Raw genomic sequence first — 27,693 nt, 5'->3', positions numbered from 1 at the left:
GTCAGTCCTCAATGGAGGAGATTCCAATCTCCTGGGGTTTTTTTTTTAAAAACTGAGGTGGCTAAATCTCTTGGTTAAACTTTTTTTAAAATCCCCTCACTAACACTACTGCGATAGTGCTCATTTTTTCCCCAGCACCCATGTTGTGTGTGGGGAGGTGTGAGATAGCAGACACATTCAATTTTGCTCAAAGCACACAATCTGCAGGCAGTCAATCCATTAATATTTTATACGTTCCAACTTTGGAAGTAGAACCAGTCTGACTCAACATTAGGAGACAGGCAGGCTCTAACCTCACACCTTTAATACATTCTCTGAGCTGAAATGTCACTTTCAAATTACATTGAGAACGTTCCTTATAAGTCATTCTGGGATTTACATAGTAATGAACTGAAACCTGCAACCCATTCTAAAAGATGAAAGACTTGATAGCAATCTAGATTTGTTCCATTCAGTTGTATGACACTGTAATTTTTTAGTTCAAATTCTATGTCATGATCCTGCTCCACAACTACCTGATGAAGGAACAGCACTCTGAAAGCTAGTCCTTCCAAATAATATCAGATTATATTCCAATACCTTTGTCTGATTTTTACCTTTGTTTCTCATGAACACAGCCCACACGTTCTCCCGCAGGCAGTAACCTTTACAATGCTGATGAAATGATGCAGTACCTGCAGAGATGAAAAACTTAACAGTTTTAATTTTAATTCTGTGTCTTATGATCCTGCTCCACAGCTACCCGATGAAGGAGCGGTGCCCCAAAAGCTAATACTTCCAAATAAACCTGTTGGACTGTAACCTGGTGTTGTGAGACTTTTAATCTTTGTTTCGAGCCCACACCTCCCACTGCTGCCAGTAAACCTTACAATGCTGGTGAAACAATGAATCCGCACTCCTGAAAAATTTACAATTTCTCACAATTCTGCCACTCATTCACTTCTGATCCAGGACATTGGAAACTTAGTGCTGGAGGTTGAAAGAAATTAGCAGCTTTAAAGCAAAAAGCAGCTTTCAATGAGTGTCTGAGTCAGACGGTGAATTCCGGTAACGTTTATTGCAACCCTGCTTCATTACAGTTTCAATTTTTCCCAGAAAAAAAAAGTGCACGAAAAGTAGCGTTTTTTTAAATAAAAAGCTCAAGGTCAAAGTGCACACACTCCCCATCCCCCACTTACTTTACTATTGGTCAGCACCAAATTATCCCTTTGGAACTGGATCCCTGGTACAGCCTTCACCTGGAGGAAGTATTGCCTCACTCAGCAGTTTCAGCCTACACCCTGTGTACAAGTTAGTTTCTCCAGCTCATATACAGGAGGGGGATGCAATCAAGAGTCAACCACACTGCTGTGGCTCTGGAGTCAGGGGTAGGCCAGACCAGGTAAAGGACGCAGCTGGAATAACCGAGTGATTCCTTTCCTGCAAAGGTAGCTTCATTCTCTAAAAAAGGAGATGAGTGAATAAGGTGGGGTTTTTCTTCCCCTGAAAATGGTTTCATCATTTGATTCTGAACTCCAGATTTCAATTGCGCCATCTACCACGGTGGGATTCAAACCTGGGAGACCCCAGAACGGGGTTGATAGTCTAGTCAAAAATGGTACTTATCTGTCACTCCTTCAATTTCCCTGTGATGGCACGTGAACTCGTTGATGTCTCTGGAGGTCGGAGGAGCAGGTGAAGCCCTTCCTGCACTTGGAGCAGGTGAATGGCCTCTCCCCAGTGTGGATCCGCTGGTGGGTCAGCAGGTGGGAAGAGTTGGTAAATCCCTTCCCACACTCGGGGCAGGTGAATGGCCTCTCCCCAGTGTGGACCCGCTTATGCTGCCGCAAATTGCTCATATGATTGAATCCTTTCCCGCACACAGAGCAGGTGAATGGCCTTTCCCCTGTGTGGATCTGCTGGTGGTTCAGCAAGCTGGAAGAATCAATGAATCCCTTCCCACACTCGGGGCAGGTGAACGGCCTCTCCCCCGTGTGGACCCGCTCGTGCTTCCTCAAGTTGCTCACACGACGGAAAGCCTTCCCGCACTCTGAGCAACCGAACGGCCTCTCCCCAGTGTGGACCCGCTGGTGGGTCAGCAGTGCAGATGAATGCGTGAACCCCTTCCTGCACACCAAGCAGGTGAAGGGCTTCTCTCCCGTGTGGACCCACTGGTGCGCCCGCAGGTTGGAAGAATTTGTGAATCCCTTCCCACACACTGAGCAGATGAACGGCTTCTCCCCGCTGTGAACACGTCTGTGAATTTCCAGCACTGAGGGGGAAGGGAATCCTTTCCCACAGTCCCCACATTTCCACGGTTTCCCCATGGGGAGAGTATTCCTTGTGTCACCTGGGTTTGAAATTACAAACAGAACTGGTACACAGTCTGTCCCCACCGTGAGGGGTGTGATTTTGATTCCCCCAAGCTGAGGAAATGGTTTGAAGCACTTTTTCCACAGTCAGCCCACTGAATCTCCCTCACTCGGGTGTCTTAGTATTCTTCCTGCCACACTAGTGTCCTGCAAAAATAAACTCACAAAATAAGTGATCACGGTCAGTACAGTTAAATAAAGATACATTGATGGCAATTCCTGTAGATTTCCAGGTGCCTGCTGATCACACATTATCCAGGTCACAGAAACCTGAAAACCCTCATGCAGCCAGATAGCCTTAAGTGTGTATGGAGGAAAACTTCATTCAGGGGACAATGACCTAGAACAAGCTGCCGACAAAGGTGCTGGATCAAGATATGAAAATAAAATGTCAAGACTGCTTGCAGAAAGAAAGCCAGTGAAGTTGCTGAATGAGTAAGGTGGGGGATGGGTCCCAGGAAAACAGTGAGGAAAGAGACTAACCCGAGTATCGTACAGTTGGGAAAGGGAGTGAATCAAACAGTCAGGGCAGGAAGGAATAATGCAGAGAACAACGTAGGACTGAAGTTATACTGCATTTACGTCAAAGCAAGAGACCTAACAGGGAAGGCAGGTGAAATCAGGGTTTATGGTCAGAAACATGGGACTGGGACATCATAGCAACTACAGAAATGTGGCTCAGGGATGGACAGCTCAATGTTCCAGGATACAAATGCCACAGGAAAGATACGGGGGGGAAGGGGGGTGGCAAGAGAGGTGGGGAGTGGTGTTTTGATAAGGGATAGTATTGAGGGAGGATATTCCTGGGAATACATCCAGGGGAGTTATTTGGGTGGAACTGAGAAATAAGAAAGGGATGATCACCTTATGGGATTGTAATATAAACCTCTAATAATCAGCAGGAAATTGAGAAACAGTTATCTGTAAGAATAATAGGATGGTTATGGTCGGGGATTTTAACTTTCCAAACATTGACTAGGACTGCCAGCGTTCAGGGTTTAGATCAAGAGGAATTTGTTAAGCATGGACAAGACAATTTTCTGAGGCAGTATGTGGATGTTCCTACTAGAGAAGGTGCAAAACCTGACCTAAGGCAGGGCAGGTGACTGAGGTGTCAGTGCTGGACCACTTTGGGAAAGGGACAGACTGGATCTCAAAGTAAATTGGAGGGAGGCTAATTTTGATGGTATTGGGCAAAAACTTTCAAAAGTTGATTGGGAGGCAGATGTTCACAGGTAAAGGGAAGGCTGGAAAATGGGAAGCCTTCAAATATGAGATAATAAGAGTCCAGAGACAGTATGTTCCTGTTAGGGTGAAAGAAAAGGCTGGTAGGTGTAGGGAATGCTAGATGACTAGAGAAATTGAGGAGTTGGCTAACAAGAAGGAAGCATATGACAAGTATGGACAGGACAAATCGAATGAATCCTTAGAACAGTATAAAGGCGGTAGGGGTATGCTTAAGAGGGAAATCAGGAGGGCAAAAAGGGGACATGAGATAGCTTTGGCAAATAGGGTTAAGGAGAATTAGAAGGGTTTTTATAAATTAAGGACAAAAGGGTAATTGGGAGAGAATACAGCCCCTCAAAGATCAACAAGGGCAGCCTATGTGTGGAGCCGGAGTAGATGAGGAAAATACTAAATGAGTATCAGTGTTTACTGTGAAGGAGGACATGGAAGATATAGAATGTGGGGACATAGATGGTGACGTCTTGAAAAATGTCCACATTACAGAGGAGGTAGAGCTGGATGTCTTGAAACACAAAAGTAGATAAATCCCCAGAAGCTAGGCAAGTGACTCTTGGGCCCCTTGCTGAGATATTTGTATCATCCTTAGTCACAGGTGAGGTGTTGGAAGACTGGAGAGTGGCTAACGTGGTGCCACTATTTAAGAACGGTGGTAAGGAAAAGCCAGGGAACTATAGACCAGCGAGCCGACATCAGTGATAGGCAAGTTGTTGGAGGGAATGCTGAGAAACAGGATTTGCATGTATTTGGAAAGGCAAGGACTAATTAGGGATAGTCAGCATGGCTTTGTGCTTAGGAAATCAATCAAACAAAGTTCCTCATGGAAAATTCGTTAGCAAGGTAAGATCTTATGAAATACAGGGAGAACTAGTCAACCGGATACTGAACTGGCTTGAAGGTAAAAGAAAGAGGGTGGTGCTGGAGAGTTCCTTTTCAGACTGGAGCCTGTGACCAGTGGTGCCACAAGGATCGGTGCTGAATCCACTACTTTTTGTCATTTATAAAAATGATTTGGATGTGAACATAGTAGGTATAGTTAATAAGTTTGCAGATGACACCAAAATTGGAGATTCAGTGGACAGCGAAGAAGGTTGCCTCTGATTAAAATAGGATCTTGGGCTGAGGAGTGGCAGATGGAATTTAATTCAGATAAATGCGAGGTGCTGCATTTTGGAATTGCAAATCAGATCAGGACTTATTCAACCTCAATGTCATGGAGATGTACAGCATGGAAACAGACCCTTCGGTCCAACTTGCCCATGCTGACCAGATATCCAGAATTAATCTAGCTGCATTTACCAGCCCCTCTCTCTCTCGACCTTTCCTATTCAAACACCCATCCAGAGATATTGTAAATGTTATCATTGTACCAGCCTCCATGACTTCCTCTGGCAGCTCATTCAATACACGCACCACCCTCTGCATGGAACTTTACATCATTCCCCTCTCATTCTCAACCTCTGCCCTCTACTTCTGGACTTCCCGACCCCAGGAAAGAGACCTTGTCTATTTACCCTATCCATGCCCCTCATGAATTTACAGGAAGATCACCCCTCAGCCTCCAACACTCCAGGGAAAACAGTCCAATCTATGCAGCCTCTCCCTGTAGCTCAAACCCTCCAACCCTGGAAACATCCTTGTAAAGCTTTTCTGAACCTTTCCATCCTTGCTATTCAAACACTAATTTTACACAGAGGGTGGTTCATGTGTGGAATGAACTTCCTGAGGCAGTGGTGGATGCCGGTAGAATTAAAAGATATTTGTTTCAGTACATGAATAAGAAAGGTTTCAAGGGATACAGTCCAAGAGCAGGCAGGAGAGACTGGTTTAATGTGGGATTATGGTTGGCATGGACTGGTTGGACTGAAGGTCTGTTTCCATGCTGTATGACTATGGCAGGCTTTTAGTTCTTGACAGTGGAGTCACAGGTAGACAGGACAGTGAAGGTGGTGTTTGGTACACTTCACAGGACATTGGTTAGGCCACTTTTGTAGGATTGCATGCAATTCTGTTACCAGTGATCCCACCCTGACACGCCATGCACCAGAGATAATGACTAAAATTGACTGGGTCACAGAATAAAATCATAAAACCCCTACAGTGCACAAAAAGGCTATTTAGTCCATTGAATGCATTGGGTATAGGAATATGGAGGTCATGGTGCAGCTGTACAGGACATTGGTTAGGCTCCTTTTGGAATATTGCATTCGATTCTGGTCTCCCTGTTATTGGGTAGGAAGGATGTTGTGAAACTTGAAAGGATGCAGGACAGATTGATAAGGATGTCGCCAAGGTTGGAGGGTTTGTGGTATAAAGAGAGAGGCTGAATAGTATGGGGCTGTTTCCCTGGAGCATCAGAGGCAGAGGGATAACCTTGTCAAGGTTTATAAAATCATGTGGGGCATGAATGGAATAAATAGGGAAGCACATTTCCCCAGGGTGGGGGTCTCCAAAACCAGAGGGCATAGGTTTAGGGTGGGAGGGGAAAGATTTAAAAGTGACCCAAGGGTAAATGTTTTCACACAGAGGGTGGTGCGTTTATGCACTGAGCTGCCAGAGGAAGTGGTCAGTACAATTACATTTAAAAGGCATCTAGATGGGTATGTGAATAGGAAGAGTTTGGAGGGATAAAGGTCAAATGCTGGCAACTGGACCTAAATTTACATAGGATATCTTGTCAGCATGGATGTGTTGGATCACAAAGTCTATTTCCGTGCTGTATGTTTCTATGTCTATTTGATAACAGATGCTTTATTTCTGTTGATGCAAATATTTTTATCAATCATGCCTGGGTGGTAATACTTAGAGTCAGAGATGTACAGCATGGAAACAGTACATGCCGACCAGACATCCCAACACAATCCAGTCCAATCCAACACCTGGCATAGATGTAAGGGAGCGAGAATTCCTCAATTAGGGCACTATAAGAACCCTGGGAGTCACCAATTTCTGGTTTACGTCCTAATGAACAAACATTAAGTACAAGCACCTATTTATACTCAATTTTGTTTCATTTTTCTTGTTTATTCCCTGCTACGATGATTCTCTGTCTGGATGGTTGACAGGCTGGGAGATTGTGGGTTGAAAATGTGTTGCTGGTTAAAGCACAGCAGGTCAGGCAGCATCCAAGGAACAGGAAATTTGACGTTTTGGGCCAGAGCCCTTCATCAGGAATCTGGCCCGAAATGTCGAATTTCCTGTTCCTTGGATGCTGCCTGACCTGCTGTGCTTTAACCAGCAACACATTTTCAGCTCTGATCTCCAGCATCTGCAGACCTCACTTTTTACTCGAAGATTGTGGGTTGGGCCTTGATTGACTGAATGTTTTATTGTTCCGGAAGGTGTAAGAGGTTTCAGCAGAAATCCTGCAGAGCTGAGAACAGACCGACATTTTACTCTGTGGAAACAGGGAGATCAACAGACGACAAAGAAATCAGGACCTGAAATCCGAGCTGACACCAGACTACCATGTTATCAGTGCTTTGATTGGCAGTACCTCTACCTTTACCTAGCTTCTCATTTGACTAGAATGCCACATATCCCTTCAATATTCAGGATCCAATCCTTGGCACCCTGAAGCCATGTCTCTGTCAGGAGTCTCAGATCTAATTATTCTGTTCGACGTGTGCAGTCTATTCATTCACTTTTGTTATGATGCAGCACACCTTCAGACACAGTCTTCAGTTTCAATTTTTGTGATCTTTAGAATCCAGCTTTGATTGCTGGGACATTTACTCTCCTTGTCCCTTTCTATCATACTTTGATGTTCATTTTCACATCACAACATTGTTCACCTGCCTTGATTTGCACTGGCCATGCTAAATTGCCCAGGGATGTGCAGGTTACCTGGGTTAGCCATGGGAAATGCAGGGTTATAGTTTCATAGTAATAGAAGCAGGAGTAGGCCATTTGGCCTGTCAAGCCTGCTCTGTCATTCATTAAGATCATGGCTGATCTATCCATCATCTCAGCTCCTCCTACCTGCATTATCCCAACTACCCTTAAATCCCCACCATGCAAATACCTACTCACCTGTGTCTTGAATATTCTTAGGGAAGCTGTCTCTCCCGGTTCCATAGGCAGAGAATTTCATGGAGTCACTGTTTTCCGGGAAAAGCAGTTCCTCCTCATCTGTGTCTTAAACCGACTCCCTCTGACCTCGAGGCCATGACCTCTAGTCCTAATCTCACCCACCAGCAAATTACTGGATTGGGTGGTGGTGGTGGTGGTGGTGGTGGTGGTGGGGGGGGGAATGGGGGAGGCTTTTCAGAGGGGCCAACGTGGACTTGAGGGGCTGAACAGTTTACTTCCACACTGTAGGACTTCTATGATTAACCGCACTTATTTTTGTCCTGGATCACAGCTCCCAGAATCTCCCATCTTCTGCAAATTAAAAGACAAGTCCCACTCTGCCCTCTCGTATGTGTGTTATCTAACTGCTTTATCATTTCTAGTGAATATAGCCCACACCTCACTGCTGCCAGTAATGATTAGCTTACATTACTAACAATGTGGAAACAGGCCCTTCGGCCCAACAAGTCCACACCGACCCCTTCAAAAAGCAATACAATGCTGATGAAACAATGCAATACCTGCAGTACTGAAACCCGTAAGGCTTCTAACGATACCCGTTACTGATTCACCGCTCCTTCTGATGCACAGCATTGGAAATACAATGTTGAAGGCTGAATAAAATGAGCAGTTTAACTCAAAAATCCACCTAACCCTTCACTAGGCTCCCCGCTCAGCACACTTTACTTACTGCTGGTAAACCTTAAAGAACTTTATCCACACAGTGCAATGAATTCCCACTTTCCACCAAAATCCTAGACGCACTCAGTTGCTGTCTCACAATTGAAAGATTTCATTGTAACTTCTGCTCCCATTAAGGGCAAAACATCTTTGAAAGCTGCTCTGAAACTCCAGCCTTCACAATCACACTTCTGTTTTCATGGAAGATGATTAGAGTCATACAGCACAGAAACTGAGCCCTCGGTCCAACTCATCCATGCCGACCAGATATCCTAAATTAATCTAATCCCATTTGCCAGCATTTGGCCTGTATCCCTCTAAAGCCTTCTCATTCACGTACCCATCCAGATGCCTTTTAAATGTTGTAATTGTAGCAGCCTCCATCACTTCCTCTGGCAGCTCATTCCAAACATGCACTACCCTGTGTGAGAAAAAGTTGCCTCTCAGGTCCGTTTTAAATCTTTCCCCTCTCACGTGAAAGCTATGCCTTCCCGTTTTGGATTCGCCTGCCATGGGGAAAAGATTTTGGCTATTCACCCTATCCATACCCCTTATAAAATTCTGTAAGGTCACCCCTCAGCCTCTGATGCTGCAGGGAAATTCTCCCTGGCCTATTCAGCATCTCCCTTTAGCTCTAACCCTCCAACTCTGCCAACATCCTTGTAAATTTTTTCTGAACTCTTTCTAGTTTCACAACATTGTTCCATAGGAGGGGGCCCAGAATTGCACATACTATTCCAAAAGTGGCCTAACCAGTGTCCTGTGCGGCCATGACAATGATCTCCCACCTCCTATACTCAATGCTCTGACCAGTAAAGGAAAACGTACCAAATGCCTTCTTCACTATCCTGTCTCCCTGCAATTGCACTTTCAACGAACTAGAACCTGCAAGGTCTCTTTGTTCAGCAACACTCCCCATTAACTGTGTCAGTCATGCCCTGATTTGCCTTACAATGCAACAACTCATTTATCTAAATTAAACTCATTCTGCTACTCCTTGGCCCATCCTATCAATTCTAATTTATATTGAATTTTCTTTCCTCTCACCCTCGAAAAAGCTGAAAAATCTCCATCCAACACACACTCCCTCCATTCTGACTTTGCTGAACCTAATCCTTGCTGTACCTCATCCTGAAGGGTCTGGTTCATGCTGATCAACAGGCCCTCACTCGGGAGAGGGTGGGTGGAATCTAGTTGAAACAGAGAATACTGAATGGTCTGGACAGAGTGCACATGGGGAAGATGTTTCCATTGGTAGGAAAGACTAGCACCTGAGGGCACAGCATTAGAATAAAAGGAAGACCTTTTAGAACAAAGATAAAGAGAAATCGTTTCAGCCAGACAGTGGTGAACATGTGGAAGTCACTGCTACAGAAGGCTGTGGACGCTAGTCACGGAGTATATTTAAGACTGAGGTAGATAGGTTCTTGAGTATCGGGGGGAAATCGAGGGTTACGGGGAGAAAGTGGGAGAATGGGATTGAGAAGCTTACCATCCATGATTTAATGGCAGAGCAGCCCTGATGGGCTGAGACATCTAATTTACTCTCCTGTGTTTTATGGTCTCTTGCTTTCCTGAACACAGAGAAAGAATTGGGAGCAGGAACAGGCTGTTTAGCCTGTTGAGCCTGCACCAACATAAGTGGATATGAAGATACCTACACCGAGGTGGATAAGCTGGAAATATTTCCACTGGAGCAGAGGAGGTTGAGAGGTGACCTTATCGAGGATTATAAAATCATAAGGGGTGTAGATAAGGTGAATGGCAGATATCTTTTCCCTTGGTGGGGGTTCAAGATTAGGCAGCAAATTTGAAAGAGAGAGGAGAAAGATTTTAAAAAGGCATAATGGGTACTTTATTTTTTAAAACACAAAGTGGTTTGTGTGTGAAATGCATGTCCAGATGAAGGGGTGGATGCAGGTACAGTTAGAACATTTAAAAGACATTAGGATAAATACATGAATGAAGTTGAATTCAGATAAATGCGAGGTGCTGCATTTTGGAAAAACAAATCAGTGCAGGACTTATACACTTTATGGTAAGGTCCTGGGGAGTGTTGCTGAACAAAGAGACCTTGGACTGCAGTTCATAGTTCCTTAAAGGTAAAGCCACACATAGATAGGATAGTGAAGGCAGTATTTGGTATGCTGTCCTTTCTTGGTTAGAGCATTGAGTAAAGGTGTTGGGAGGTGATGTTGCATCTGTACAGGACATTGGTGAGGCCACATTTGAAATATTGCGTGCAACTCTGGCCTCCTTCCCATCAGAAGGATGTTGTGAAACTTGAAAGGGTTCAGAAAAGATTCACCAGGATGTTACCGGTTTGAAAGATTTGGGCTCTTGGGTGAGGCTAAATAGGCTGGGGCTGTTTTCCTTGGAGTGTCAGAGGCTGAGGGGTGACCTTACAGAGGGGCATGGATAGGGCAAATAGACAAAGTCTTCTCTGTGAGGTGGGGAGTCCTCTCACTAAAAGTTTAGGGTGAGAGGGGAAAGATATAATAGGGAGCTAAGGGGGGCTTTTTCACAAGAGTGGTGTGTGTATGGAATGACCAGCCAGAGGAAGTGGTGGAGGCTGGTATAATTACAGCATTTAAAAGGCATCTGGATTGGTCTATAAATAGGAAGGGTTTAAAGGGATATGGACCAAGTGCTGCCAAATAGGACTAGATTAGGATAATTGATCAGCATGGACTAGTCTGTTTCTGTAACCAAACTATACTGGTCTTAAAACCATTTTTTTTTGCCTTTCCCCATAACCATCCACTTCGTTGTTGTTCAAAAATCAGATGAACTCAGCCTTGGACATATTCAATGACGCTCTAACTGCAGGAAGGCGTCCCCACCTCTCAGCTCAATTCCTCTTGCTAATACACCACTTGCCTTGCTGATTGCTTGCTGCATCTGTCTGACAACTGGCAGTGACTGGTGCAGAATGACATCTAGATCTGTACATTTACACATCATTTCTGATAAAAGGTTCCTGAATTTGCCCTGTGTTTTTCAATTGAGACACAGAACTGAACTAACTTTCCCAGAACCTGTCCCCTCCCTGGATTCACTCCATTTCGCTTCAGTTTCTGCAAGTCAACAGCTGAACCCGGAATGGAAAATGGGGTGAGAAAAGAGAGCACAATACTCACAGATGTTGGACAGAGGAAGAAGGTTGCAGTCTACCCTGAAGCTCAATCTTAACTCAGAGAGAGAGAGAGAGAGAAGCAGCATCAACCCCAGAAGCACATGATCCTCCTTCCACATCCAGTCTATGGGTTTTCTGTGATTGGCAGGAGGACCAGTCCCCATCCGGTCCTCCAGAGCGTCCCATTGGTTCACCAAAACAAGACCGTGGGGCGTTTCCCCGTGTCGCATGAGCAACACGCGGAGTGGTTGCTGACACCGAGGAGCATGCGCAGTATGGAGATGCTGGTTATTACTGACCGATTTTCAAAGTTAAAAATCACCCAATGCCAAGTTATAGTCCAACCGTTTATTTACTTATTTCCGATTTATTTGGAATCACTAGCTTTCGAAGCGCTGCTTCTTCATCGGATGGTTGTGGAGCAGAATCATAATACACAGACTCTTGAGCAACAGGATTGCAGAGTCATGGGATGTAATATTAAACAAATGTAGCTTACTTCTATCATCTTTTAGAATGACCATGTTCGTTTTGATTCCTTCGTATGTAAATCCCAAAACTTTTTAAAAGTTATGTTCTCAAGATAGGTTTTCACAATAGGTGTCATCTCAATCAAATAATGCATTGAAGGTGTTAAGTTAAAGTCTGTCTGTGTCCCAATGTTAGGTCAGACTGATTCTATTTCTAAAGTGGGAGGTACAGCGTTTTTGAGCAAAATAAAATGTAATTCTGCAAGTACAAATTCAACCCACAAACATAAATGTGTGTGTACAGGCGAAACCAAGTGATTGTGTCTGTGTCTGTGTGCGGGTGTAATGGGGTATAAGGCTGTGAGAGGGTGTGTGTGTGTGAGCATTTGAGAGAGTGGATGTGTATGAGAGAGGGTCTGCATGAGTGTGTTGGTGTGGAGGAGCATGTGTTTGTGTGAATGCGTGCTTGTGTGCGTGTATGTGTGGGAGAGTGTTTAGTCTAGTGGGGTCACCTGTAGTGTGACATGAACCCAAAGTCCTGGTTGAGGCCATCCCCATAGGTACCAAACTTGGCTATCAGCCTCTGCCCAGCCACTTTCCATTGTTGCCTGTCCTGAAGTCTGCCTTGGAGGATGGTCACCTGAAGGTCCGAGGCTGAATGTCCTGGACTGCTGTAGTGTTCCCCGACTGGGAGGGAACATTCCTGGCTGACGATTGTACAGTGTCCATTCATCCGTTACTGTAGCCTCCACTCGGTCTCGCCAAGATACCATGCCTCAGGGCATCATTGCCTGCAGAGTATGAGATAAACAATGCTGGCTGAGTCACGTGAGTACCTGCCATTCTCATGGTGGGTGGTGTCCCCACGTGTCATGATGGTAACGTATCGTCACTCTAACACGTCTTGCATCGTCTGCCATGGCAGGGTTGTATCATGTTGCCCTGAAGGCCAGGCAGTTTGCTGTGAACAATGATCTGTTTAAGGTTTGGCAGTTGTTTGAAGTCGAGAAGTGGAGGTATGGGGAAGGACTTGGCGAGGTGCTCATCCGCATCAGTACTATGTTGCAGGCTGCAAAGAACATGACATAGTGTTTCGGCTCCCAAGTAGGACTGGACAACAAAGAGAACCATATTGGTTGCAGCTCATGTCTGTCTCCGAAGATCATTACAGTTTCTCGCTGTGGCAGTTGATGAGTTGAGCATTGTACCCCGTTCTTATGAGAGCATGCTTGTGTACTTCCAAGTGTCTGTCTCGTTCCTCCTCACCTGAACAGATCCTGTGTATGTGAAGGGCTTGTCCATAGAGGATGGTTATTTAATATGTTTCACTAGAGAAGTTTAGCACTGTCAGGTTATCCGTGGGTTTGTGGTACAGAGAAGTGCTGAGATACCCATCCTTGATAGAGACGCATGTGTCCAAAAATGAGACAGATATGAAAGAGTAGTCCATGGTGAGTGTGATGGTGGGATGAAACATGTTAATATCAGTGTCGTTAGTTCAGTGACTCCTCACCATGGGTCCAGAGGAAGAAAGATCATCAATATATCTGGTGTATAGTGTTGGTTGGAGGTCCTGTGCAGCAAAGAAACACATAAGACTATGGGGTAAATTTGCATTTGCAGAATTATATTTGTAGATACATTCTATTTTGTTCAAAAAGTGCACAATCTGCAGGCAATTACTCCATGTAATATTTTATCAATTCCTACTTTGGAAATAGAACCAGTCTGACTCAAGACAGGCTCAAACCTCACACCTTTCATGCATTGTCTGAGCTGAGATGTCACCTCTTTTTATAAAACCTTCAGTTATCTCGAGAGTGTGACTTAAAAGAAGTTCTGGGATTTATATATTAATGAACTGAAATCTGAAACACATTCTAAAGATGAAACACTTCAAAGCAATCTAGGTTTGTTCAATATATCATTCAATGTCATTTTGCTACAAATACTCTGTCTTATGATCCTGCTCCACAGCAACCAATGAAGGAGCAGCGCTCCAAAAGCTAGTGCTTCCAAATAAACCTGTTGGACTATAACTTGGTGTTGTGTGATTTTTAACTTTGTTTCTAATGAAAACAGCCCACACCTCCCACTGGTGTCAGTAAACTTTACAATGCTGAGGAAATGATGAAACTGCAGTCCTGAAAAATGAACAATTTCGAATAATACGAGCTACACATTGACTGCTCCTTCAATTAGAAACCTCACACTGGAGATTGAAAGAAACGAGCAGCTTTCAAAGAAAAACCTGCTGGATCTCATAGCCTTCCATGTCTGAGTCCTTCGGTAAGTTCAGGTAACCTTTATCGTGGCAAAAGTGAGGATTGCAGATGCTAGAGATCAGAGTTTAGATTAGAGTGGTGCTAGAAAAGCACAGCAGGTCAGGCAGCATCCGAGGAGCATGAAAATCGACATTTCGGGCAAAAGCCCTTCATCAGGAATCAGCTTTTGCCTGGAATGTCGATTTTCCTGCTCCTCAGATGCTGCCTAACTTTTATTGTGACCCACTTTGTTACAGCTTCAGATCTCCCCAGCAAATAGGCACAGAAAAAGTAGCTTATTTGCATTTTTAACAGCTCAAGGTCAAAGCGTACACATTCCCCTGCACCCCACTTCCTTCACTGTTGGTCAGCTGAGTTGTCCCTTTGTAATTGGATCCTTGGTACAGCCGTAACCCGGAGGAAGTATTGCTTCACTCAGCAATTGCAACCCATACCTTGTCTCCAAGTAAGATTCTCCCCGCTCATTTGCCGAGGGGCTGTCGAGAGTCAACCAGACTGCTGTGGGCCTGGAGTCACGTGTAGACCAGACCAGGTAAAGCCTGCAGCTGAGTGATTCCTTTCCCACAACAGCAGTTTCCTTCCCTAAAACATGAGTGAATCGGATAGGGATGTTTTTCTCATCATGAGGTTCTGAACTCCAGGTTTCTGACTGACTTCCAACTCCACCATCTGCTATTCAAACCCAGGAGTCCCCAGAACTGGGTTATTAATGCAGTCGATAATGGCATTCGGCTGAAGCTCCTTCAATGGCAGGTGAACTCACTGGTGTCTCTGCAGGTGGGAGGAGCGGGTGAAGCCCTTCCTGCACGGTGAGCAAGTGAATGGCCTCTCTCCGGTGTGGACCCGCTGGTGGGCCAGCAGTGTAGATGACCGAGTGAACTCCCTCCCGCACATGGAGCACTTCTACGGCATCTCTTCCACATGGACCCGCTGGTGCGTCTGCAGATGGCCCGTCTCACTAAATCCCTGTCTGCACACGGAGCGGGTGAACAGCCTCTCCCCTCTTCCCCATGTGAACGCGTCTGTGGGGTTCCAACATCGATAGGAAAGGGCATCTTCTCCCACAGTACCAACATTTCCACATGGGGGGAAGCTTTCCTTGTCTCACTCTGTGTTTCAAATTACAAACGGAAAGGGTACACAGTCTCTCCCCACCGTGAGGGGTGAGATTTTGATCCTCCAAGCTGAGTAAATGGTATGAAGCACTTTTCACAGTCAGCGCATTGAATCTCCCTCACTCGGGTGTCTCAGTATTCTTCCTGCCACACCAGTGTCCAAAATCTTTCAAGCAAACAAAAGCAAACATGTCTTCTCGATGTGAATGGCTGCTGATATTAAAGTCCCAGTGAATCAAGTGGCTCTGCCAGAAGTTGATGTGTCTTTTGGTTTCAGATTTCTTTCCCCATGTCTTCCTGCAAATAAAATCACAAAATAATTGATCACAGTCAGTCCAGTCAAATGAACATAACATCGGTGACAATTCCTGTAGATTGCCAGATACCTGCTGATCATATATTATCCATGACACAAAAACCCGAAAACCCTCACGCAGCCAGGTAGCGTGAAGTATATATTAAGAGGAAAACTTCATTTAGGTGACAATGACCTGGAACAACCTTCCTACAAAGGGGCTGGAAATGGAGCCGAGTCAAGGTTTTGAAAATGACATGTCAAGGGTGCTTCAGAAAAGAAAGCCAGTAAAGTTGCTGAATGACTTCCTGCTGACCTATTAAATAAAAATTATTACAAGAAATACAGGATGTAATTCCATTACAACATTAGAAGGTGAACATTCATAGCCATGCAGCCTGTACAACAGTGAATATCAGATATACACTATATGAAGCAATCATAAAATCCCTGCAGTGCAGAAAAAGGCCATTTGGCCCATTGAATCCATTGGGTGTAGGAGTTGGGAGGTCACAGTGCAGCTGTCTAGGACACTGGTTAGGCCGCTTTTGAAATATTGCATTCGATTCTGGTTTCCCTGCTATAGGACATGAAGGATGTTGTAAAACTTGAAAGGGTGAAGGACAGATTGATAAGGATGTCGCCAGTGTTGGTTAATTTGTGGTATAAGGAGAGGCTGAATAGGATGGGGCTGTTGCCCCTGGAGTGTCGGGGCTGAGGGTGACCGGGTAGAGGTTCATACAATCCTGAAGGGTGGGTAGAGTAAATAGGCCAGAGTGGTGGTGGAGGCTGGTACAATTACAGCATTTAAAAGGCACCTGGATGGGTGTGTGAATAGGAAGGGTTTGGAGGGATATGGGCTAAATGCTGGCAAATGGGTCACTAGACTTATATAGGATAGCATGGATGTGTTGGATCAAAAAGTCTATTTCCGTGTTGTATATTTCTATGTCTATTAGATAACAGACGTTTTATTTCTGTTGATGAAAGTATTGTTATAAGTCATAGCTGGGTACTAATACTTAGATGTAAGGGAGTGGGAATTCCACAAGTAGGGCATGATAAGAATCCTGGGAGACTCCAATTCTGGTTTACTATCTAATGAACAACCTTTAAGCATGAGCACCAAATGTGCATTTATGTCTAATTTTCTTTCATTTTTCTTGTTTTATCCCTTGCTATTGTTAAAGTACAGATTTGACATGGCCTAGGGAAGCCCTTATGGACTCAAACCCGTAAGCCTCTCTTTCTTGGTTCGTCCCAAAGATCATACTCTTTGGAGGTCTGGAATAAAAACCTCTTACAGACAGTTTAGTTTAATCTTAGTCATCCCCTTTATTCACTCGTAGCATCACTGTTACAATGTAACACTGATACCCAAACGCTGAACTAACTAGGTTCTAATAACCTAGCAGTGTAGGGTAGCAGCTCTTCAAGTGCCCCAGCAGGCTACTCCAATGTACTGATACAAAGTGGCTTCCTTTATACAAAAGTTTACAAAAACATTGCATGTTCTTAATTAGACAGATAACAGTGAAAGACAATAATTCATAAGGAAGAGAAGTTAATTGACAGATCTGTGTGTGCTTGACTGATCACTCCTACAGGCCTTGAGCTGTCCATCAGGTGGGAGAAACCTACCCAGCTGAGTTAGGTGTCTGGTGCCGAGATAAGTTCCTATAAAGAACTGCCAGTCTAAACTAAGTGGGAGATGTCATAAGGTAACCTTGCACAGCTCGCATGTCTGATACAATAATTTTTTATTTCAAAAATATATTCATAAAATAATTTGATGGTTTGTACAGTTGGTCATGCCATACATATGTAAACATTTACATACAAAGATCAGAATTTATCATTTTTATATACAGGTCTGTACATTTTTCAATCATATGCCCATATATTGAGCTGAGGTGTCAGCAGAGTCCAAATGACTGCATGGGCCCCCTGTTCTTCATTAGGCAGGCAGACGTTACACAGTGGTCTTTCCCCACCGTGCCTTAGTGGCAGTTGCCCCAAGCTTCAGCGCGTCCCTCAACACGTAGTCCTGGACCTTGGAATGTGCCAGTCTGCAACACTCAGTCTGGGTCAACTCCTTCAGCTGGAAGATCAACAGGTTTCAGACCACCCAGAGAGCGTCCTTCACCAAGTTGATGATCCTCCAGGCACAGTTGATATTTGTCTCGGTGTGCGTCCCGGGGAACAGGCCGTAGAGCACGGAGTCCCGCGTCACGGCGCTGCTCGGAACGAACCTCGACAAACACCACTTGCATTCCTCTCCAGACTTCATCTGCGTAGGCACATTCCAGAAGGAGGTGTGTGACAGTCTCGTCCCCCCTGCAGCCGCTTCGAGGGCAGCGTGCGGTGCGGCAGAGAGTCCGGGCGTGCATAAAGGATCTCACAGGTAGAACCCTTCTCACCACCAGCCAAGCCATGTCTTGGTGCTTGTTGGAAAGTTCTGGCGATGAGGCATTCTGCCAAATGGCTTTGACAGTCTGCTCAGGGAACCACTCGATAGGATCCGCCCTCTCCTTTTCCAAAGGGTCTCAGGGACACTACGTGCTGACCACTTCCTGATGGACTTGTGGTCAAAGGTGTTTTTCTTCATAAACTTCTCCACGAAGGACAGGTGATACGGAACGGTCCAACTACTCGGAGCGTTCCGCGGCAGCGAGGCCAGGCCCATCCTTCGCAACACCGGGGACAGGTAGAACCTCAGTACGTAGTGACACTTGGTGTTTGCGTACCAGGGATCCACACACAGCTTGATGCAGCCACACACAAAGGTGGCCATCAGGGTGAGGGTGGCATTGGGTGTATTTTTTCCCCCGTTGCCCAGATCTTTGTACAGCGAGTCCCTTCAGACCCAGTCCATCATTGATCTCCATATAAACTGGAAGATGGCCCGGGTGACTGCAGCTGCACAGATTCTGGGAATAGGCCAGATCTGTGCCATGTATAATAGCAATGACAGTGCCTCACACCTGATGACCAGGTTTTTTTCCGTGATGGAGAGCGACCGTAGCTTCCATCTGCCCAGTTTCTGCCTCACTTTGCTGATACGCTCCTCCCAAGACTTGGCACGCGCCCCAGCCCCCCCGAAACAAATACCCAGCACCTTCAGGTGGTCGGTCCTGACGGTGAAGGGGATCGAGCATTGGTCGGCCCAGTTCCTGAAGAGCATGGCCTCGCTCTTGCCTCGGTTTACCTTGGCCCTCGAGGCCCATTCGAACTGGTCACAAATGGACATGAGTCTGCGCACGGACAGCGGATCTGAGCAGAAAATGGCAACGTCATCCATGTACAGGGAGGCCTTAACCTGCAGGCCCCCGCTACTAGGAATAGTCAACCCTCTCAGGCTTGCATCCTTCCTGATAGACTTGGCAAATGGCTCTATGCAGCACACAAACAAGGCAGGAGAGAGAGGGCAGCCCTGCCTGACTCCAGATCGGACTGGGAAGCTATTGAGACTGCACTGATGATGTTGGTGTAGAGCAGTCTGATCCAATTGCAGATTCCCTCCCCAAAGCCCATTTTGGAGAGAACATCTTTCATATACCTGTGTGATATCCTGTCAAAGGCTTTCTCCTGGTCCAGGCTGATCAGGCAAGTGTCCAACCCTCTGTCCTGCTTGTAGGCGATCGTATTCCTGAGGAGTGCGATACTCTCAGTGATCTTCCTGCCTGGCACAGCACAGGTTTGGTCAGGGTGAATCACCGACCCCAGAGCAGACCTGACCCGGTTGGCGATTACCTTTGACAGGATTTTGTAATCCGCATTCAACAGTGAAATTGGTCTCCAATTTTTGAATTCCTCCCTCTCCCCCTTCCGCTTGTAGATGAAGGTGATGATGCCTTTCCTCATGGATTCACTCATGGTACCTGCTCGAAGCATACTGACATACACCTCCGCAGGTCCTGGCCAATCAAGTCCCACAGAGCGGAATAGAGCTCGACCGGTAAGCCGTAGCTTCCGGGAGTTTTATTCTTTTCGAAGGACTCAAGGGCCTTGGTCAGCTCGTCCAGAGAGTTCAGGTTACCTTCATTGCAACCCAACTTTGTTACAGCTCCAGATCACCTCAGCAAAAAGGTGTTGAAAAAGTAGCTGCTTTTTAAACAGCTCAAGATCAAAGCCCAACCCCCCACTTTCTTTACTATTGGTTACCACTGACTTGTCCCTTTGTAATTGGATCTTTGTTACAGCCTTAACCTGGAGGAAGTATTGCCTCACTCAGCGATTTCAACCCATACCCTGTCTCCAAGTAAGTTTCTCCCTGCCCATCTGCCGGGAGGGAAAGAAGTGGGAGGAAGCAGGTGGAGTCAACTACACTGCTGTAGGGCTGCAGTCACGTGTAGGCCAGACCAGGGAAAGGATGCAGCTGGGACGACTGAGAGAACAACAACAGCAGTTTCCTTCCCTAAAAAGGACGTGACTGAATCAGAATGGGGCTTCCCCCGACCCCGCCCAATGGTTTCATTGTTCGATTCTGACCTCCAGATTTCTGACCGAATTCCAAATCCGCGATCTGCTGCGGTGGGATTCAAACCTGGGAGTTCCAGAACTGGGTTGTTAGCCCAGTCCATAATGGCACTCGGCAGTCGCTCCTTCAATCCCCCTGTGATGGCACATGAACTCCTTGGTGCCTCCGCAGGGTGGCTGCCCGGGTAAAGCCCTTCCCACACTCGGGGCAGCTGAAGGACCTCTCCCCCGTGTGGACCCGCTGGTGCTTCACCAGGGCGGAGGAATCGCTGAAGGCCTTCCCACATTCGGGACAGCTGAAGGGCTTCTCCCCCGTGTGGACACGCTGGTGCTTCAGCAGGTCGGAGGAATTGCTAAAGGCCTTCCCACACTCGGGGCAGGGGAATGGCTTCTTCCCTGTGTGGACCCGTTGGTGCTTCAGTAGGGTGGAGGAATCGCTGAAGGCATTTCCGCACTTGGGGCAGCTGAAGGGCCTCTCCCCGGTGTGGACCCGCTGGTGCGTGCGCAAGTTGCCCTTCTGAGTGAATCCCTTCCCACACTCAGGGCAGCAGAAAGGCTTCTCACCGATGTGGATCCGCTGGTGGATCAGCAGGACGGACATCTGGGTAAAGCCCTTCCCACACTCGGGGCAGCTGAAGGGCCTCTCCCCTGTGTGGACCCGCTGGTGCTTCAGCAGGGTGGAGGAATTGCTGAAGAGCTTGCCGCACTCTGTGCAGGGGAACGGCCTCTCCTGCGTGTGGACCCACTTGTGGGTCTGAAGGGAAGAGGAATCGTTGAAGGCCTTCCCACACTCGGGGCAGCTGAAAGGCTTCTCCCCAGTGTGGACCCGCTGGTGCATCCGCAACTTGCCCTCCTGAGTGAATCCCTTCCTGCACTCGGAACAAGTGAATGGCCTCTCCCCAGTGTGGACCCGCCAGTGGGTCAGGAGGGTGGAGGAGGTGCTGAAGGCCTTCCCACACACAGTGCAGGAGAACGGCCTCTCCCCCGTGTGGACCCGTCGATGGGTCTGCAGGTCAGAAGAATAACTGAAGTCCTTCCCACAATCAGGGCAGCTGAAGGGCCTCTCCCCTGTGTGGACCCACCGGTGCCTCATAAGGGCAGAGGAATTGCTGAAGGCCTTCCCACACTTGGGGCAGATGAATGGCCTCTCTCCGGTGTGACTGCGCCGATGAATCTCCAGGGCAGATGGAGCACGGAAGCCTTTCCCGCAGTCACCACACTTCCACGATTCCTCCTCGGGGTGGGATTCCTCAGGTTTCTCCATGGCCGAAGCTCCAGCTGTACACAAATGCGTGTAGAGCCCCTCCTCACCGTGAATTCCTCTTTCCAGGCTGTAGAGCTGTTTCTGGCTTCACACTCAAGTGCACTGCAACAGTAGGGTCTCTCATCCAGTCCCACTGATGCTGAAAACGTACTTAAACAGGAACCAAAAAACTTTGCTCCTTCTCACAGAATCACAGTAAAAAATTATTGCAGTCTCGATGGATTGAATGACTGTCAGACATTGACGACAAAGTGAGGATTGTAGTTACTGGACTGTCGGTGCTGAAACGTGCGGTGCTGGAAAAGCACAGCTGGTCAGGCAGCATCCGAAGAGCAGGAAAGTTGACGTTTCAGGCATAAGCCCTTCATCTGTTAATTTTGAAACTTTTGTCCTCAGATCGTCAAATACTCTGTAAAAAGAGATTACAAAAGTCATCAGCGTCAGTCCAGGGTAGAAATTCAGAACAAGCAACTCTACTTTCGGGTGAACATTGTTGTCTTTAGTTATTCCACAAAATTGAAAGCACCATCTCACTCTCTCCCTCCCTGCCCCCTCTGTTCTCACATTAACGTCCCTGGGAAGTGGGGGGGGGGAAAGCATTAACACCGACACCAGAGAGAAACAGAACATACAGACGTGGCAAATGTTAGTAGAAAGCCAGAGTCATAGAGATAAACAGCACAGAAACAGACCCTTCGGTCAATCTCTTCCATGCCAACCAGATACTCAAAATCAATCTAGTCCCATTTGCCAGCACTTGGTCCATATCCCTCTGAACCCTTCCTATTCAAACACCCATCCCGATGCCTTTTAAATGCCGTAATTGTACCAGCATCCACCATTTCCTCTGGCAGCTCATTCCTTACACGCATCATACTCTGCATGAAAAAGTTGCCCCTTAGATCCCTTTTAAGTCTTCCCCCCAACCCCGCCTTAAACCTATTACCCCCTAGCCCTGTACTTCCCATACCAAGGAAAAGACCTTGTCTATTTGACCCTATCCATGCCCCTCATGCTTTTATAAAAAGTCTGTAATGTTACCCTTCAGACTCTGGCGCGATGGGGAAGACAGCCCCATCCCATCCCTCCGTCCCTCCTCACCCGGGTAATTCAGACACATACCTGAGTTTGCAGAGTCTGCCCCCCCCCCCCGCCCTGGAATCACTCCAGTTGCTACAAGTGAACAGATGTTACCCCCACTCCCTCCCGGGATGAAGAGTTGCCCAGAGGGAGGGAGTTTCACTCTGAAACTGACAGGGCCACTTCCGCGTTGTGACGTCATAGATGAAGCGAGGGGGCGGGGAAAGGCCGACAACAGCTGCGCGCACTGCGCCTGCGCAGCCCTGCAGTTTGCAACAGGGTAATCCCTTCCTTTCAGAGAATTCCCAGAGTGTGGAAGCAGGCCACTCGGCCCAAGGAGTCCATACCGACCCTCCGACGGGTAACCCACCTACACCCATCCTCCTACCACCCTGAATAATGCACCTAACGTGCACATCCCTGGGCACTACGGGTAATTTAGCTTGGCCAATCCAACCTAACCTGGACAAAGTTAAAAATCAAACACCCAACAGGTTTATTTGGAAGGACTGGTGTTAACAGCGCGGCTCCTTCATCAGGTGATTGTGGAGAATAAGATCATAAGGCACAGAATTCATGGAAAAAACATTACAGCATCCTGCCATTGAAATTACATATTAAACAGACCGGGATTAAGTCTTTCATCGTTTCGAATGGGTTGCAGGTATCAATAATGTGTAAATCCTAGAACATCCTGCCAATTACGTGTGTGCATGCATGAGGGAGAAAAAGTCTCTTTCTGTGCTGTATATCTCTGTGTCTATATGATAACAGATGCTTTATTTAGGTTGGTGTAAATATTGTTGTAAATAATAGCTAATAGTTAGATGTAAGGGAGAGAGTATTCCTCAAGTAGGGCACTATAAGAATCCTGGGAAAGCTCTATTTCTGGTTTACTTCCCAATGAACAAACATTTGGGGGCAGCATGGTGGCTCAGTGGTTAGTACTGCTACCTCACAGCACTAGGGACCCGGGTTCCATTCCCGCCTCAGGGAGTTTGCACATTCTCCCCGGGTCTGAGCGGATTTCCACCGAGTGCTCCAGTTTCTCCCACAGGCCAAACATGTGCAGGTCAGGTGAATTGGTCATGCTAAATTTAGATTAGATTACCTACAGTGTGGAAACAGGTCCTTCAGTCCAACAAATCCACCACCGAAGCACAACCCACCCAGACCCATTCTCCTACATTTACCCCTTCACCTAACACTACGAGCAATTTAGCATGGCACATTTTTGGACTGTGGGAGGAAACCGGAGCACCCGGAGGAATCCCACGCAGATACGAGGAGAATGTGCAAACTCCCTGAGGCGGGAATCGAACCTGGGTCTCTGGCGCTGTCAGGCAGCAGTGCTATCCACTGTGCTACCGTGCCACCCACGATGCCCATACTGTTAGGTGCATTAGGTAGGGGTAAATGTAGAGAAATGGGTCTGGGTTGGTTACTCTTTGGAGGATCAGTTTGAATTTTTTGGGTGGAAGGGCCTGTTTCCATACTATAGGAATCTAATCTAATTAAGCAGAAGCACCTATATATTTTTAACTTTGTTTCATTTTTCTTGTTTGATTCCATGCAATGACTACACTCTTGTGTCTGATTGGTTTGAGAGATTGGGAGACTGTTGGTTGGGTCTCAATTGACTGAATGTTTTATTGTTCCAGAAGTGTAAAGGGGTGGGGGTGGGGGTGGATGGGGTCAAAGCTTCAGCAGAAATCCAACAGAGCTGAGAGCAGACCCACATCTTACTCTGTTGGAACAGGAAAATCAACAGAAGACAGAGAAACCAGGACCTGAAATCCAAGCTGACACCAGATTCCCCTGTGATCTGTGCTTTCATTAGCACCTCTCCCATTATCCTGCTTTCCATTTGACGACCCCCTCAATGTTCAGAATCCAATCCTTGTCATCCTGAAGCCATGTCTCTGTGAGGAATCTCAGATCATAATTATTCTCTTCAATGTGTGCAGTTGATTCATTCGCTTTTGTTACAATGCAGCACACATTCAGACACACCGTTTTTATTTTCAATTTTTGTGATCTTTAGAATCCAGTTTTGATTGCTGGTGTATTTACTCTCCTTGTCCCTTTCTATCATTCTCTGATGTTAATTCTCCAGATCACGACATTGCTCACTGGCCTTGATTTGGATTGGCCGTGCTGAATTGCCCATAGATTCACTGCTCTCCAGGAAAAGCAGTTCCTTCTCATCTCTCTCCTAAATCTACTCCCCCTCATCTTGAAGCCTGGTCTCATCTACCATCAGAAATGACTGGATAGGGTAGGGCTTCATCCCCACAATTCAATGAATTTCCACTTTCCAGGATGTACTCACTCACTCAGTTGCTGTCTCACAAATGAAAGATTTCATTGCAACTTCTTCTGTTCCAAATCAAGGCAAAACATCTTTGAAAGCTGCTCTGAAAGTCCAGTCTTCACAACCACACTTCTGCTTTCACCAAAGACGATTACAGTCATACAGCACGGAAACAGACCCTTCGACCCAACTCATCTGAGCCAACAAGTCGTCCTAAATTAATCTAAATCATTTGCCAGCATTTGGCCCATATCCCCCTAAACCCTTCCTCTTCATATTCCCATCCAGATACCTTTTAAATTTTGTAGGAATTGTATCAGCCTCTACCACCCTCCGTGAAAAAGTTGCTCCTCAGGTCCCTTTTAAATCATTCCCTCTCACCGCAAACATATGCTGCCTAGTTTTGAACTCCCCTAACCTGGGTACTCACCCTATCCTGCCCCTTATAAACATCTATAAGGTCACCCCTCAACCTCCAATGCTCCACGGAAAATATCCCTGGCCTATTTAGCCTCTTCCTGTGTCTCAAACACTCCAACTCTGGCAACAGCCTTGAAAATCCTTTCTGAACCCTTTCAAAGTTTCACAACATCTTTCCTGGCGTAGGGAGACCAGAACTGAACACAGTTCTAAAAGTAGCCTAACCAATGTCCTGTACAGCCACTCCATGACCTCCTAGGACTCACTTTCAAGGAACCATGAACCTGCACTCCAAGGTCTCTCTGTTCTGTGACACTCCCCTTCACTGTGTCAGTCCTGCCTGGATTGCTTGAACAAAATGCAACACTTCACATTTCTCTAAATTAAACTCCATTTGCCACTCCTCTATCCATTGACCCATCCGATCAATTCTAATTAACAGCAAACTCTTTTTCCTCTCTTATTCCCTGGAAGCTGAAAATCTCCATCCCACGCAATCTCCCTCCATTCACATTTTGTTGAACCTAATTCCTGCTGCATCTCATCCTGAAGGGTCTGGTTCATGCTGATTAACAGGTGTCACAAAGCTAGTTCCTTTTTTGGACTAAAAGCTTTTCCCTGGCTCAAGGAGACACTGTCCATGACTTTTTTCAGAGAGGTAATAAACCGGCCAGGTTCTGATCAGTCTGGTTTGAACAGAGATGAAAAGAATTTTGAGAGGTCTTTTGTTTATATGTAAACAGATGCAACTTCAGGCCAAATTGGTCATGTTTTAGAAGTGACCTGTATAAAGAAAAGGGAGTGACCAGAGCAGTTTTAGTTCAGTTTTGAACTGGTTGCAAGTTCAACAGGGAGCTGTGTGGAAACTCTCTCTCTCTCTTTCCTGTCTCTCAACTTCAACCTATAAGCATGTGTTCCATTAATAATGGTTTTCAAAGGGAGTTGGCTTATTGGGACTGTTGTGTATATTCAGAACAGCATAACTGAGTCTAGTTGGATAGGCTGAGTTCTGTAGGCGTTCTTTATTCTGATCTTTGTGTTGCATTGTGTAATTTTGAGAATAATTTTTGTCTGTTTTAAAATCTAGTAGTCAACTGAGCTCACTTACTCCAGATAATTTTCACTGTCCACTTACCAAATCAAATTACAAAGTTATGGTCTGGGGCTGCCTGCTTAAGAATGTTTTGAGTGGTCTGGCTTAGACCATGACACAGGCCCACACTCTCACTCAGGGGAGATTTAATGGAAATATACAGAACATTGAAAGACCTAAACAAAGTGGGCGTTGGGAAGATGTTTCCATTAGTGGGAGAGACCAGGACCTGAAAGAGACTAGAAAAGGGAAGACCTTTTAGAAGGGAGATAAGGAGAAACTTTTCAGCCTGAGAGTGGTGAATCCATGGAATTCATTGCCACATGATGCTGTGGAGGCCAGGTCACTGAGGATATTTAAGACTGAGATAGATAAGTTCTTGAGTATCAAGGGTTATGGGGAGGAAGTGGGAGAATGGGGTTGAGAAACATATCAGCCACAATTGTGTGGTATGAGCAGACCTGATGGGCTGAATGGCCTACTTTCTGATCCTCTGCCTTATGGTCTCTTGCTGTCTTGGACACAGAGTGAGAGAATTGGGAGCAGGAGTAGGCCATTTGGTCTTTCGAGCATGCACCAGCATCGAACAGATCATAACTGGATATGAATATACCTACATCTAGGTGGATAGGCTGGGACATTTTTCACTGAAGCACAGGAAGTTGAGAGGTTACCTATAAAGTTTATAAAACCAAGAGGGGTGTCAATGAGGTGAGTGGCTGGTGCTGTTTCCTTCAGGTGGGGGTTTCAAGATTAGGGAGCAAACTTTCAAGGAGAGGAGAAAGATTTAAAAAAACACACAAGGAACACCTTCTTTTCGAAAGACAGTGGTTTGTGTGTGGAATCAATGTCCTGAGGAAGTGATGGATGTAGGTACAGTAATAACATTTAAAAGACATTTGGATAAGTACATGAGTAGGAAAGGTTCAAAGGGATATGAGCCAAACTACGTGGGACTAGTTTAGTTTATGAATATAGCAGCATGGACTAGCTGGACTGAAGTGTCTGTTTCTGTGCTGTATGACTGTAACTGTTCTATACTGGTCTTAAAACCATTATTTTTACCTTCCCCCATCACCATCCACTTCTTTGTTGTTCAGAAATCAGATGAACACAGGCTTGAATATATTCAATGACTGCCTGATCACAGAAAGCCATCCCAACTTCTGAACTCTTGCTAATATACCACTTGCCTTGCTGATTGCTTGCTACACCTGTCCGACAACTGGCAGTGACTGGTGTGGAAGGTTGCTGAGACCCCATTGTACATCCACACATCATTCCTGATGAAGGGCTCGTGACCAAATCACCAACACTCCTGCTACTCGGATGCTGCCTGACCTGCTGTGCTTTTCCAGCACCACACTTTTCGACTAATCTCCAGCATGTGCAGC

At 46.1% G+C, this 27,693-nt stretch overlaps 3 protein-coding genes across 3 annotated transcripts in view; 1 reads left to right on the top strand and 2 right to left on the bottom strand.

The window, feature by feature from the left end:
* Positions 1 to 27,693, top strand: part of LOC132807989 (uncharacterized) — a 233,927-nt gene that overhangs the window by 15,558 nt on the left and 190,676 nt on the right. The window lies entirely within an intron of this gene.
* LOC132807979 (gastrula zinc finger protein XlCGF26.1-like) lies at positions 1,074 to 21,566 on the bottom strand. The gene is made up of 4 exons (XM_060821868.1): positions 20,350 to 21,566; positions 15,864 to 15,870; positions 15,003 to 15,142; positions 1,074 to 2,235 (listed from the first exon to the last, which is right to left on the bottom strand). Exons 1-4 carry the CDS (start codon positions 21,390 to 21,392, stop codon positions 1,617 to 1,619), a joined length of 1,809 nt encoding a protein of 602 aa, XP_060677851.1. The 5' UTR covers positions 21,393 to 21,566; the 3' UTR covers positions 1,074 to 1,616.
* Positions 21,644 to 27,693, bottom strand: part of LOC132807974 (zinc finger protein 239-like) — a 17,417-nt gene continuing 11,367 nt past the window's right edge. Inside the window, exon 3 of the mRNA XM_060821865.1 lies at positions 21,644 to 21,801. The gene's annotated coding sequence lies outside the window, so the exon portion shown is untranslated. The remainder of the gene's footprint in view (positions 21,802 to 27,693) is intronic.

This window comes from Hemiscyllium ocellatum, assembly GCF_020745735.1.
Source record: "Hemiscyllium ocellatum isolate sHemOce1 chromosome 27 unlocalized genomic scaffold, sHemOce1.pat.X.cur. SUPER_27_unloc_29, whole genome shotgun sequence".
In the NCBI taxonomy this organism is placed as follows: Eukaryota; Metazoa; Chordata; class Chondrichthyes; order Orectolobiformes; family Hemiscylliidae; genus Hemiscyllium; species Hemiscyllium ocellatum.
The sequence above is the reverse complement of the archived record's forward strand: the minus strand, read 5'-3'. Positions and strand labels throughout refer to the sequence as shown.

Coding starts and splice junctions, on each gene's coding strand:
- LOC132807979 (XM_060821868.1), bottom strand. CDS start 21,392: ATGGAGAAACCTGAGGAATCCCACCCCGAGGAGGAATCGTGGAAGTGT. Junction 2,236..15,002: donor TCCCACCTGCAGAGACACCA/GTGAGTTCACCT, acceptor GGAAATTCACAG/ACGTGTTCACAGCGGGGAGA.